This window comes from Hirundo rustica, chromosome 3 (assembly GCF_015227805.2).
Source record: "Hirundo rustica isolate bHirRus1 chromosome 3, bHirRus1.pri.v3, whole genome shotgun sequence".
Classification (NCBI taxonomy): Eukaryota; Metazoa; Chordata; class Aves; order Passeriformes; family Hirundinidae; genus Hirundo; species Hirundo rustica.
In genome coordinates, this window is record NC_053452.1 from 91,859,981 (window position 1) to 91,875,396 (window position 15,416).

The 15,416-nt window shown below is 37.3% G+C and overlaps 1 protein-coding gene across 2 annotated transcripts in view; it reads left to right on the forward strand.

The window, feature by feature from the left end:
* BMP5 (bone morphogenetic protein 5) overlaps window positions 1-15,416 on the forward strand; it is a 55,142-nt gene that overhangs the window by 19,632 nt on the left and 20,094 nt on the right. For both annotated transcript variants that reach the window (XM_040059417.1, XM_040059418.1), the window contains exons 2-3: window positions 4,677-4,869; window positions 10,667-10,815. In XM_040059417.1, the coding sequence (XP_039915351.1) occupies window positions 4,677-4,869; window positions 10,667-10,815 (342 nt within the window). The remainder of the gene's footprint in view (window positions 1-4,676; window positions 4,870-10,666; window positions 10,816-15,416) is intronic.

Below are 15,416 nucleotides of genomic sequence, written 5' to 3' on the forward strand. Positions count from 1 at the left end.
TATCAGTCATTAGAGGCAGCACTGAGTAATTTCAGGAGAAAATGCCTGGAACCTTTGACCTGTTTTGGTCAGATAACCACAAGTGTTCGCTGTAGATAAACTATCATTTCATTATATTCAAGATGTAAATGAGTGTCGTTTGTAGTGTATCAGCTTACTGTAAACTTTATCACCTTGGAGTGATTAAAACTGACTGGTTTACTTAGTACTTATACAAAGAATTTCGAGTCAAACAGTGAAATTCAGTAAGATTAGTGTAAATGACCCTTTATAGTTACACAGGTCTGTATGATCCCCCATTTTGCCTTGGCACATATATTTAGTAGTTAAAGAGTGACATTGATTTAATTAGTGAGTCTTCACTCTTCGTGAATCCAGTTGGGATCCTGGGATCTTATATAGTAAAATCAACTTATTAAAAATGTCTTTCAGCATACCTTTGGTTTGTTAACCATTTGCCAAAGTAGCTTTCACTTTGCCTATGTGTCACAGCCACACACCAACATCTTCAGGAAAAGTGAAGCACGTATCAGTGTGGAGCTAATCACTAATGAAAGAGCACAGCTAATAGTCTCCCATGCACTATGACCTGAAGTCATTGCTAGCAGTTTTTATAGTTTTTAAGATCAGTCAAGATAATCAGATATTTACAGCTGAATTTCTAAAATGCTGATTATTTGTTATACATCCATATAAGTGTTTTGGATGTTTTTAAGTTCTGTTTTTTTGTTTTTTGGTGTTTTTTTTTGGTTTGTTTGTTTGTTTGCTTGTTTTTTGTTTTGTTTTGTTTTGTTTTGTTGTTTTGTTTTGTTTTGTTTTTTTTTCCCCCCATAAAATAAATATTTTGCTAATGAAAATAAGTGCATGGTATTTTCTTTTGGTGTAAAAGAAGACTTCTTTTCCAAAATACTGTTTTTCTGTAAATTTGATTTTTTTCTTCTTAGTGTTGGACTTAGTGTTAATACAGTGTGAATGTTTCATCAGTTTGCCACATGGGTGGAAAATATCATTCTTTCCCATCTTACACACAGGTGTTTGTGATATTCCCCTGAGCCATGATTCATCTGATGTAACTGCAGTGCTGCATATATTAGTTTCAGGTGGTATAAAAATACCATTTTTAGAAGTCAGTGCTAAGAATCCTGATAAATGAGACCAAAAGAAGACTTTTTTTTTAAAATAATTAGCATTAACCTTAATATTCTCTTATTTTTTTACTTAGAACAATTATATTCCTCCAGTGATTAAAAAAATTCTTACTTATCTCTGGTCAACAGTTTTTTAGATGTTGTGATTTGTCCCAAAGAAATGCATTTTGGCAAATGTACTGAGCAGGGCTGGAATGACATGAGAACATTCTGAAAGGACTGAATACTTGAAAATCTTAACCTGTGTTTTTCAGGCTGCCAGTGTTTAAAAGCTCTTGCCTGTGAAATAAAAATATTTGAGAATGGTGCCTCCCTGCACTTCATGCCATTTCAGCAGGACAAAGGACCTGACAGATACCCTACTGAGCATTCAGTCTTGCCTGGCAAGGCATTTATTAGATGCAGAACGGATCAAGATTAGTGTATTATTTTCAGTAATAAAATATTCAATATCATTAAATAATAGTTTACTTTTTTAACTTGGCTACCATTTGAACCATTGGTCATTATTGCAACATCAGCATCACCACTTTTTTGCAGTCTGGTATATAATGCAAGATTTTAAGTTGTCTACATTTGTATGCAATTTTGTTTTGCTTTATACATTGGCTGATACAAATTTGCAGATAGAAATTCTGGATTCATTGCAGGGAGTGGGATCTCCTTGGACTTGGGGTGTTTTTGCAGTGTTGTCCAGTGCCTATTTCCTACAACCCTTCACTTCTGCAGGCTGTTACTACTCTGAAGTCCTGGCCTGCCTGTAAATCCTGTCTGGAACTGAAGAAATTTTGAACCTGTGTCCCTTTCAAGTGACAGTGCTGCATCTTCCTTGGGTATATATATGAAAAACACAGATAAGTTTTATCTGTGAGGGTTGTAACAATTAATTTGAGGCCCACCAGAAAGTGGCTATCAGTATTCTTCAGCAGTTGTGAATGATCCTGATAGATCCCCACTGATGGGGTATGGTGGAGGTTTCTGTCTAAACTATAACATATAGGGAGACAACTACTGTTTCTAAATTGATATTACTAATTAGAAAGTGCTTGGTAGAAACTAGACAAAAGGAAGCTTCAAATCCAAATAAAAATCAATCAGTCCAGGGGTGGTGGCATTTAAACCATTTATTCAGTGTCTAATTAGTCAATATTTACTCATAGTGAGTAGTGCTTAGTTACCCATGCATGCTGCTAAATACTTTTTGAAAAATTTACTATCCAGAGACAGCAGAAAGGTTTGCACTACACTAAGTCTTTCTTAAATATAGTTCTCATTTGAAGGTTATTGACATATATGTTCCAAGACAGTTTTGAAATGCTCAGTTATAACCTCAGAAATTTGCAGCAGACTCTTTGTACTAGAAAAACCCTCCTGGCTCAGTGCTCTTGCATATGCTAATCTCTGCCAAGTTACTCTGAAATGAAAGGCTTTACATGGGTATTAAAAAAAAAAAAAAAGGCAAACAACTCCCAAACCTTAAGTCAGATCTCTGTATATATCTCACAGTTTAGAACGGGGCAGCGGAGCTGCTAAATAGACTGTATCCTGTTTCTCTTCAGTAGCAGCCCATTCATCTTCAGGTCCAGAGCAGCCAGTTTACATGCTTCTGCTGCTTTTCTGCTTTACTTTTTCTACATAGTGTCCGATGGCAAACCCATGTAAGCTAAATATGCACTTGAGCCAAGTAAGCCCCACAGTTAGCAGACAATTTTCCTTTTGTCAGCCAGGAGAAAGTTCATTTTCACTGAAGATAAAGTATTCTTATAGCCTATATATTTTAGTTTTGGTGGTTTTTAAGTCACCACAGATTTGTATGTTAAAAAAAAAAAAAAAAAAAAAAAAGCTAATGAAAGCAAGGAGAGTTTACATATTTTAAAAGGTGACAGGGAAGAACATTGTAAAAGACTAGTTACATGACCCCAGCTGACTTAACTAGTAACTACTGCTCTGAAAATAGTGTTAAATACTTTTGTTCAATAGCTCTTACTTTAATATGTCCATAACTATATCCTTATACGGCAAGCCCAAAATGATTTTTTTTACCTTTTAGTGCATTTCTATTTTGTAAGACAGCATATACATTCTAATCATACAGATACGTAGGTTTATATATAAAATTATATAATTATATGTATAGACATGCAAACACATACAGATTATGTATGTAGAAGAAAATTGTTCGGGAGGGATGTATATATGAGCATGTAAGTATAAATATTGTAATCAATTTCACATTATTTATACATGTAGCATTTAGTAATCTAAACGTGTGCTTTTTCAGAACTGCCATCGTTCCTCAGAACTGAGGACTAAAATGCAATGAAAGAGCTGGGGTTACAGGGGACAGTGTTTAGGGAAGCTGAATGCAGCCATAAATATTTAGTTGGTTATCTAAACCAAATCCCAACTCTGAGTTTCAGACTTTGTCCACCATCAGTAAAACAAAGCACGTATGTCACGAGGCAAGTAGAACTTTTCCAGAAGAGAAAAATTCTGTCTTCCCACGGAGCACAGTTTATTCATAGGTCAATGATACATTGTATTCTGTGGAAGTGGAAACCATGGATCATTTTCCTTTCCACATCCTTAAAATTGAAGTATTAATCCCATAAGATGATCATCAGCCAGTACTATGGCCTGTAGTTTCCGTTGTCACATCAAAACATATATTCCATTGCAAAAGCTGCTCTGAACTCAGTATCAGAACTGCAGCAGACAATGGAAATAGACCCAAGCAAGTTGTAAATTAAAATCCTCTGGTTTGTTCCTCTTAAAATTCTGTAGAAACCTCAATTAAACAATAATGAGGTTTGTTTTTTTATTTTAAATTGTGGCAATGTCAGAAACATTGGCAGCTGCACCTGCACTCCAAGAACAGGTTTGAGGGGATTTCTCAAGCCAGAATTGTACATCCTTTACTGTTGGGGTGCCAGAACCACTTGGCTCTGACCCACAGTCCCTTCTTCTTACCACTGGAAAGATGATGTGCATGCCATTAGAGTACAACTTGTGTTATTTACATGACTTAACTACTTCTTAACTATATAGTTGTTGCAGTGTGCTTTAGTACCACTTCCATTATGTTAAACGGAAATGAGCTGCATTTCTCATCAGCCTGGTTATTAGAGGCAATTAGTGTTTTCCAAAGTCATCTATAGTTCTGACATTGCTATTGCTGTGCTTATGGCTACACTGAAGTCCTAAATCCTTTCACAGCTTTTAGTTTGTCCATATTTCTAGTTACTTTACAACATGCCCCCTTTCTTTTTTTTTTTTTTTGTAATATTCTCTTGACTTCAGCTTCTGGAAATTATATAAAAGCCATGTTTTTTTCCTTCTGAACTGAAAATACTGGGCTGGTAGAATTTTCCTTTAACTGGAAGTATATCTGGGCTAGTAGTTTTATTATTTGCACAATCTTATATTGTCATGTTTGTTTATCTCCAAGCAGAGGGAATGCTCCCTTAATCATGGGAAATGGGCATTTGTTTCACATCTTAAATTTACATTTAATTCTTTTTCTCACAGTTGAAAGGGACAAGGACTTCTCCCACCACCGAAGGCACTACAAAGAATTCCGCTTTGACCTTACTCAGATCCCTCATGGAGAGTCAGTGACAGCAGCCGAATTCCGGATATACAAAGATCGGAGCAACAGCCGCTTTGAGAATGAAACCATTCAGATTAGCATATATCAGATCATCAAGGAGTATCCCAACAGGTACCCTCCCAGCACGGACTCGTCACATGTTGAACACCATCCCATTTGCCTGTCTTAATGGGGAGGCAATAATGGATCATAAGCCTACTCCTGACAAGGCATCATTAATTCTTGGGCAACAACAGCAAACACTGAACAAGAATAAAGCTTATCTTAAATGTAATTTATTCCAAGTTTATGTCCAAGTTCACCAAATAATCCGCCCATGCACAGAGCAGGTGAGGGCTCATGTTCTCAGTGAGCAAATGGCAGAGTCCCATGCACAGTCTAAGTGTCTAGATTTGGGAAATGCACCATTTGCTGACACTGAGGTACTACAAGCCAAGATTCACTTAGCTCCTTAGATGCAGAAAGATTGTCTAACTTTGGTTACTGTTGAAGAAGCATGCCTTTTTTGCTTGTGTTTGACAATTCTGCAGAAGGTAATTAAAAGATAAACTCAGGCACTAACTTTAGGGTGACGTGCATACTTAACACATGCTGCTCACTGTAACTGAAAACTAAACAAACCATAGAATTGTCTAGGTTGGAAAATACCTTTGAGATCTATGGTCCAACCGTAAACCTAGCACTGCCAAATCCACCATTAAACCATGTCCCTAAGTGCCACAAATGATGTTGCCCATGAGCAAATCCCTGAATCTGAGTTTGCAGAGCTCTGTGTATGACATATTTCCAAGACTCTACAAGATCTCAGTAAATTAGCAGATTTCACCAGGCAAAGTAGCTAAACACCTGAAAATTATGATTAAAAACTACTATCAATTCCAAAATGTTTCTGAAAAAGCTACATAGATCCAAAATATGGGAATTGAAATTAAATTAGTTTATGTCTTTTCTCAGAAAAGTGGGGGGCGGGGGGGGGGTGTGTGTGTGTGTTCTCTTTCAAGATAAACAAAAACTCTCCTTCATCTAGGAACCGATAAAATATTTCTATCCCAGGAAGGTTTGGCTAAACCAAAGAAAATGTCAGCTTAAACTTGCAGAGTATTCTGGAGGAAATAAAAAGCCATCACAAGCTGGCTTGAAGGCTGGGCCAGAATTCAAATCTTTTTTCTGCCCAGAGAACCTTGATCTTGTACCCTCTCTGAACGTCATGTTATAAAATATTTATGGCTATAAACAGGGAATTATTTTATACCAATCAACAGGTTATGGAATCAACAGGAGGAAAAGCACTCATCCTTCCAGAATACTTTTGACTTTGTTAGTAAAATTGGGGAATGAAGAAAACAATGTGGAATTTTGGTGGGGTTTTTTTGTGGTTTTTGTTTTGTTTTGTTTTGTTTTTTTACCTCTATCTTCAGCTTCCCAAAAATGCTTTTGAGATAGGTTCTAAAAGAAACTTGGAGGAAGGAACGAAGCAGGAAGGAACAAAACACATCTTTTTAAAGAGAACAGGCCAAGGCTAAGGTGATGAAAGCTCTTCACCTGAGAACTGGGGTTTTTTCTGAACTAATGGGAAAAGTTAGTTGTTGTAATACTTTCAATGTTTTCTTTTAAAGTTCTTGAATATTTTCACAGTAGGTTGTTTGCATTCTGTTTTAGAGAAAGCAAAACTGTTTACCACTCTGATGAAAATCACAGTTAATACTACCTGACTTGCCCAAATAGCAACTGCCTCTGTGAAGGCATTAAAAAATGCTTTTGAGTTCTTTCAATGCACAAACAGAAATTTATAAATGCTTTATATTTGCATTTACAATTATAACTGCCCCGTGTCCTCTAATGGAAGCATGATGCTGAAAGGAGTAGCAGGCAATGACATGCCATGGATTTGATTTCACCAGTGTAGCTACTGAAGCTTCAGATGTGGATTAAGTGCTTCTCTCCTATTGTTCATTTTGACCATTTCTACTCATATGTAGAAATATTATAGGCAACTCAGTGGAGCAGGATGGGAGCAGACCACAAACTCTTCACTGTTCAAATTAGAAACAATAACATTTTTCCACAAGCCCCTTGCTGTCTCCAGACAGAAGAGACCCTAAGACAATCTCCCAGGAATTTATTTTTTTTTTTCCCAACAAAGCCACATCTTTTGGTTTTGGGCCTAGACTGTAGTTTTCTTGACTTTGTCACCTCAGGTTTGTTTTACATATGTACATGTTTTAGGTGCAAAATTCTTAGAAGCTGCAACTACAGAATGGGAGGGTGAAAGAACTGTGAAGGAGAGGAGGCAGTGGAACATGTTGCCCACATAAGTTGTGAATGCCACATTCCTGGAAGCTTTCAAGGCCAGGCTGGATGGGGCTTTGAGCCACAGTCCTAGTGTAAGGTATCCCTGCCCTTGGCAGGCTGTTGGGACTTGGTGGTCTTTAAGGTTCCTTACAACCCAAACCTGTCTCTGATTCTGTAATGTCCCACCCACTAGTGACATTCTACAGCAAAACTGCCCCTCCACCCTTCTTTGCTTTGAACAGGAAACACAGGTGTGTCTGACAGGACTCTGCAATCCCAAACACAGTTCTGCTATGCTTTTGGGGAAGGAGTGCCCAGGTTCAGGGTTTCCAGGCTGCTGGAAAAGGACTAAGGACTGTGCTGTAGTCTTAGACATTTTTCTGTCTCTGTGGCAGCATGGCTACTGAAGTGTGTGTGTTTAATTCCCTTGGAGTTTGCTGAAGTTCCAGTCTTTGAGATTGTAGTTTTCTATTTGGTCTAAGGAAGCATGTACAACATGGCCCACAGCAGGCAAACTTCCTATGGAGCCTCACCATGGACTCCTACCTGGATCTTTTCTCAAGTATAAATATTGTCCAACGTGCCAAATCTTTGTTCGTGATCTGGGGGTAGCTAGCCACTGTTAAACCCTGAGAGCTCTTCCCACATTAGGGAATGCTCAAGTGGCAGTAAGATGCAAAAGCAGATTTCTAGAATGAGGCTAGAGGTAAAAAAGCATGATTGGGATGGCCTGTTACACGGTAATGATTATTTGATCTGATCAAGAACTGTTATGAGTTTCGAGGAAGATATGGATGGTTTGTTCCACCTTTACTTCCTTAAGTGTCCCAGGAGACATGGAACTTCTTAGACATTCTGCCTGCAGCCTCTTTGCTGAAATTCTTGTCTGTGGTAGCATTTCTCCTGTAAAAAAAACCTGATCACTGGGGACCAGACTGAAAGCACTAAACCCAAACAGCCTCTGTAAAGGTAAAGCCAATTGGCTGTATTCTGCCTGAATGTATTCACTGTTACATTTTGGGCTATTTACAACGTAATGTCTTAGGTTTTTATTACATGCTGTGGGCTATTTTTTACATATTAATACTTTTTAAAATTTAGCCAAAATTTGCGGCTGTTTTTCATTTTAAGTGTGATTGCCCTTAAAATGAGAATAAAGGAGAATTTTAAAATAAAAATGTCAAAAATATGATGGGAAGTTGGAATGAATGACATGAGCTAAGGGGAACCTTGATCCCAAAGCTCCCGCTGCCTTATCAAGGGTCAGGTTTTCACCCTGTATCTGTATCAGTTATGAAAGAAGTTGTTTCTTTCCCTGACAAATACTTTGAATTTCTTTAGTAACATTCTGTTATGCCAGCTAAATCATTAGTATTGGTCCACATACATTTTCTCTATTCTACTGTGTGTTCTCAAGAATCAGTTCTGGTTTTGTCTAGGTATCCCAAACTCATTTTCACTTGCTGAGTTAATAGGTAAGAGCAAACCATCTTTTTAATGTTTATTACCTTAGCCAAATCACTATGCTTGCAGGAAGACAGATTACTAAATTGACATATCAATACCAAAGATACTTTAGTTTGAGCTTTTGCTGCAGAACAAAGTAAAAAAAATTACATTGAGGAAAAATTTGTCCTTCATAGGAATTTCTGGACTGGACCATTAGTAGTGCCTTATTCTGATTTGGCATGGGAAACATTGTGATTTTTGAAAATGTGTAGTATCAGTCCTAGATTTAGAAAGGAAAACTCTATATGAGAAAATAATTATGTATTCTAGAAGGAGAAAAGATTGGTATGTATATGGTATTGCAGTATTTTATATTCCAAATACTTTTATAGTTTTCTATTGAATCTACTGAATACTACTGAATGATGCAAAAGTACTTTGAAATACATCTCAAAGATAATTACAGTCAGAATTAAACTTTTCAGGTTTAAAGTTCTGATAAAACTGCTTATTAGAGAAAAAAAGCTGGCATTTAAGACTCCAGAGAGTACTATTTATGAGCTTGTGGTACGTTGTTAATTTGTTCAGTGCTAGCATAGCAGGTCAGGCTCTTTTGAATGGTTAAGATTTTCTTCATGTTAGCTCCAGAGGGGGAATGTAGGTTTTCTCCTTGTGTGGTCATTAGCACAGTTCTACTAGAATGAAAGTGATAAGAGCCTAGCAAAAAATTATCCTTAAACAGAAGAAAAAGAAGGTGATTTGAAAAAAACCCCTTTCAATTCCTTTTTTTTGAATTTTTTTTTTTAATGACCTTTATAATTTCTAAGCTCTTAAGCCTGATTTTGCAGATATATCTCACATGGAAGTAAGCATATGCTTGTCATAGTTCACTTGGTCTTATTTTCCTCTGTATTTAGCAATCACAGTTTTAAAAGGTGCACTTGATGCTTTTTTCTGTATCAGAGCTTCCAGGTGCATTTACTGTATTTGGATAGGACAGGAACTTTCTAACGTGTCATTGTGATTAAACACTGACATTTTAAATCCACTTTTTCACACAAAGCCTGTTCTTTCTGTCTGTCTTTCCTCTTTAAGCATATATTCATTCTGTCTGTAAGCGGAATGTACAATTCCCAGATCCACGTGAGCCAAGTCTGCCTTTTACTGACTTATACAGTAAAAAATCAGAATGAAACATTTTTTATTGTATCTTACTGTTTTGACTACTATTTATGGCATAAAAGAAATAGGTTTCTATAACCATAAATTTAGGTTTAAAAGGATAAATGGTGAAAACAGTTTTTAATAATGCATGCTGCTTTGTAGAAGCATGTAAAATGAAACTGATGAGAGTTAAATACCTTGGGTTTAGTCTGGTCATTGTAGTAAATTATTTGTAATACAGATGATGATCTGGAACCAATTGTGTCACAAGATATGTGAAAACAGAACAAATAAGTGACCCATGCAAAAAATTTAGTAACACAATTATATTAACTCCCCTGAGCAGCCCTTCTGAATTACTGGAAGTTTTCATGGGAACAAATTTGAAAATACACCAGGCAACTGAGGGTTAAAATGTAATAATTATATTATTGAATAGATATGTAATTTCTGCTTTGATATAGAGACTTATTTTCTAAACATCTGTAGTAATAGGAAACGGTCTGAACTGCCATCTATTAATGTTTTGTCAAAGGACACAGCTGCCGTCATATGTTATTAACAACAGATCTTTTTTTAGCAATGCTATGCCTCTGAGTTTTAGTTGAAATTGGAAAGTGATTTTGACATTTTTTTGTCTCTTATGCTGAAAAGCTTATAAAAGCGACTCTTCCTGAGACATTCTAATGTTGAAAGATGAATTTTTTTATACACAGCTTCAATTATGTATTTTGTGTAGTTATATCAGGAAGGTGTATTTTTCAGATTTTCCAGAGCTATAGTTTTTACATGCTGAAACTCATTTCATAAAGGCCTCTTAAGGAAAATACCTGTATTATACTTAATGACTACTTGTTAGCTACAGCACATGCTGCACTCTGTCATAATGAGGATACATCAAAGGATTATTAATTTGAACTTCAAGAAGTTACTGTCAGCAAGAAAATTAGGGACAAAGGTAATAATATTTGAATGCCTTAGCTCTCTGTTTTCTTTAACTTAGGGATGCAGACTTGTTCCTGTTAGACACAAGAAAAGCTCAGGCTTCTGATGTGGGCTGGTTTGTCTTCGACATTACTGTGACCAGCAATCACTGGGTGATTAATCCGCAGAACAACCTGGGCTTGCAACTCTGCGCTGAAACCGGGGACGGTAAGATCCAGACTCTAGATCACAATGCCATGTATGCTCTTGTCAAACCTTGCTAGGACTTTCTTCCGGATGAGTGTTTTTTAACATGACTGGGTGACGATTCACTGAGAGTTTATAAGGAAATAACACAAATCTTATCCTGCTGTTGTTGTGGTCTGCAAATTTTCTATTATTTTCATCTCTGTAGAATCTGTCAATTATAAAACTAACTGAATCAAGTGCAATTTGGTTCAGAATAAGAACTCCTACATACAAAATTGCTTCCATTTTAATTTTCTACCACTGATGATTACATTCAAGAAACCCAGGTAGATTTGCAGAACTTCTTCGGCCAAAGCATGGAGAAAGTTATAAAATAAACCTCAGAGCAATTCAGAAGGTATAGGAGCTCTTGATCCTGATGTTGAAGAAAGATTAACAATAGGGTAATGTGGGAATTGGTTTTCTTTAATTTTGAAAAAAAAAAAATTAAAAAAAAAATTTTAATCTTGAAATGGGTTAAAAATTTGAAATCTTGAAAAATTTATTTAGCTGAAAATTAGAAAAGACACTATCAAAATTGAAGTTTTGAGCTGTGGGGGTTTTAGTACAAATTTACTGGGCTACTGCATTATTCATAGTTATGCTCTTCATTAAATCTAAAAATGCATCTCAATGCAAAACAATATTTTTAGAAGAAATGTTCTTTACTTAGACTTCTTTAGAAACTAATAAAAAGAGACTTATATACTGTTTTTTCTGTGATGGTTCACTTAATCCATACCACTTTACAAGCAAACTCAGATTTAACTCTTTTTGTCAAAAAGCTTTTTATGTCAGAGGTCAAGGGATCTATGATGCCAGTTAATCTAAACCTTAGCTGACATATTGTTAATGAGTAGCAGAAGAAACCCTGGTTTAAGGATTAATATTTTTTTTCGTCTTTGTTCTGGCTACATTTTCTCATTGGTTTTGATCTAAATTCCCCCTCAGGCTCAGCTGGGCTGTGAACAAAGCGTCTCATACTTTTTCAGCAAGTGCCCTGGTTGCCGGAGAGTTATGCAAAAACTGTCCTTTAGGCACAATGCTTAAAAAGAGAGCTGACAGGCTTGCACCAAAGCTCATGGCCATTTCATCTAATGTTACCTTTATAGTCAGAGTACAGTCAGTGGACAAGGGGGCACCAATGCAAAGTAGACCACATTGTTGCTGCCTTCACCCAGCCTTCAAAGGCACCACTCCCGAGCCTGGGCTGCATGGGGAGTAGATCTCTTAGGCAGCCTGGTTTAGTGAGGCCATTTTAAAGCTCTTACAATTCTGGGGAGGTGACACCTCCGTCAGGAATCCAAATTAGGTGGGCTGGCTTCTGGCCAGCTTTCCTGCTCCAGAATAAACTCCATCCTTGACCTTTTTTTTTTTTTTTTTCCCCCAGGAGATTTGAACACAGAAACAGAAATTGTTGAAAATTAAATATCTATGAAAGGCATTCATTAAGAAACCCTGCAACCAGCAATTTGTTGGTTCTAGCCTCAAAATTACATCCGTTTGGTAAACTACAGGAACGTTTGTATGGATAAAAGGAAACTTTTTGGTTAAAACACTGAAGAAATTGTAAAAGAATAGCTCACGTAAATATTTTCCCTGTCCTACTCCCAAGATCAGAAAGGTGATAGATAATTTTTTATTTTAAATTCCAAAGCCACAAACAGCTTTACCTTTTGCACCTTACTTATTTGACTTATGAAGGAATTTGCCTTTTATCTCACTTTCTATTCCCTTTTTCAGTTTATTTGTACAAGGAGTCCTCTTCTAACGACTAAAATTTTCAAAACTATAGAATAGACCTGTGCTATACCACTTCAGCTTAGCACAAGCAAAATCATCCTTTCATGCTCTTACAATTTTGCTCTTAAGGCTTTGATTATTTTTATTGGGTTGCTGTTACTTCTGGAAACTATTAGAAACACCAGCAGTTGAATGACACGTTTGTGTACAGATGGAACATGAATTTTTATACGACTCAGTATGTAGCAGACTCGGTTCGTAACCCAGAGAACCCCACCCACCTCTCCTCCAACCAGTTCTCTGTGAGAGCTCAGGGGCTGGTTCAAATCAGCTGAAAAACCTTCCCTTGGCTCGAGTGAACTTCAGGCCATGCAGGTCTGAAGCACATTTCTTCATGCCTCCAGCTGTCAGTCGAGCTTACAGGAGGTATAGTACTTCTGTCCCCATAACTGGAGAGATGTTTATGATAAGACCTGATCCATTAACCTTTCTATTGCAACAGTTCCTTAAAGTAAATGGGATTCTGTTAAGAGGATCCCTGATTGAGTTATTTTGGTGCTACCTGGGGGTCCTGGATAATCAAGTCAGTAAATACATACTAATTTTTAGATTTATTCATACAGCCAATATGGGGCACCAACAGTTGCTGAGACTCCAGGGTGCTATTGTATTGTTATCACTACCATGTAATCTTTCTTACAGTTATCTATCAGAGACATTTTGGCAGTTACTTCTGTAGATATATTTCTTTGCATCTCTGAAGATGGTGCACAAATAATAATAACGTCTACATAAGGAAAAAAAAATTGTAACTATTTAATATAACAGTGTGAAAAAAAATCTTTGGAAAAATATCTGGTTGTTGTAATTCATATTTTTCCTCCTTTGAAAATCCTGAAAAAAGTACAAAAAGCCACATGACATTGGAATGTGTTTTATTTTTTCTTTAGGACAGTATTTGGTATCATACGTCTCATTTTAGCATGAAATGTAGACTTTTTCTCTTAATGGGACATTTTATTTTGAACAGTAAGAATAAAGGTTTGCATGACACATATGGAAGCTGTCAACATATAATACACTGTTTCCCTGGGGCTGTGGTAAATTAAGGATCAGGGTTTTTTCATTCTCTTTTTTAGTGTATCCTCAACATTCTGCAGCATCCCCTTTTGGCTGATTCTCTGCTTTTGACACCAGAACTCTCTGTCGTGATTCAAATGAGAGGTGACCTTTTTTGTGCTGATGGATGCACAGGTGTTGGAGGAACTGCAGCATAAAATCAATACAGATGCACAAACAATTTGAAAAGCTCCATGCAACCTTTTCTCATATAAATACCACATGTCTCCTAAGACTTAAATCTTGTTCTAGTGAATCAGCACCTTCATATTAACCATTTAGCATTTTTATAAGTGGACATTAGCAGGAATCTGAACATCACTGTTGCTGAAGGGGTATAAACAGCTACAAGAGTAATCCTTTTTCTGTTTATGTCACTGCTGAGGAGAACCTAGAGTTGTTTGCAGAGAATGGAGGGAAGATAATGTGCAATGTGATCGATGGTGATCCACAGAATAAAACAGACTCCAAATACACAGCTCTCAATGCAACATCATGAGTAGCCCCACAGTCATGCAATTCTGTGCCTTTTATTAGATTACTGAAGCGCTCACTTATTTTTCATCTACCAGCACACCAGAAGGGAAGAAAAAACAAAGATTAAGATTTCTGTTACCACATAGTCCCATAGAAGGTTTCTTTGGGCTTTTTGAGGTGGGCAGGCAGCAGGAACCCTCAGCTCCCTGACTCTGACTCTTGCTCCAAGTATTTTTTGTTCCTGAGAGCAAAAGCAAATTTGAAAAAAATAGGTTCCTTGATCCAAGTGAAGCCTGTGGAAGGCCAATTCCCCCTTCAGCATGAATCTGGGTATGCTCTGATGTGTGTCCCCTGGAAGGGGGCTTGATTTTTAACCCTACACGCTGCATGAAGGATTGGGGAAGTTTTTCTCCAGATATGTTGGGGAAGAAACTAAAAAACACAGCCTCTCTTTTTAGCCTCTCTTCTGTTTAGCCTGGATTTTCCAAGGTCCCTTTCTCCTTCAGAAAGGCAGCTTTCTTGGTGCGGCATGGAGTGGCTGGTTTGCTTTCAAGTCATGACAACCTGTGGCAGCACTCTGGCATCTTTGTGTACTTGGCTGTATATTTGATGTTGTGTTGGCCTCACGATTACCACTCTAAATGTCATCGGTTTATCCCACAGCTGCCCCTAGAAAACCTTGGCACATCACTATCAAGTACTCTGGAGGATGTTGCTGGTTTGTTAGCCTTAAACCTCTTGATGAATCTGGTATTTACAAGGCAAAGTATGAGGAGCAATTTCACCATCGTTACTGTCCTTATAGTGGGAAAACTTAGGAAATATGTATTTACATTGATATATATATGGACTTTGGCAGGCAATAGCTCTGACTAAATTCTGAGCCATCTGGAAGCCATACAGCCATGTTAGCACAGCACTGAACCCGAGCTAATACATCCTGCCCCTCAGCAGGTTTTATTAGCTTGTGCTCAAGCAGTGCCTAAGTACAGCTACATTCATTTCTGGTTCAGAGCTGACTTTGGCCAAAATTGCACTAGTTTTAAATTAAGCATGCTCGGGAATACTGTGGTGTGAAACAAGCTGGAGGGATGTCTCTCAGTCTCCAAAACAGGGTGATCCCATGATAGCTGTCCCCATGAGAAAGGTCCCAATGCTGCAGTGCTTCCTTGAGGTTCTGTTGACTCTGAGGTGGAGCTGGCACAGGATGCAAATGCACCAGGAGCACACTCCTGTCCTCA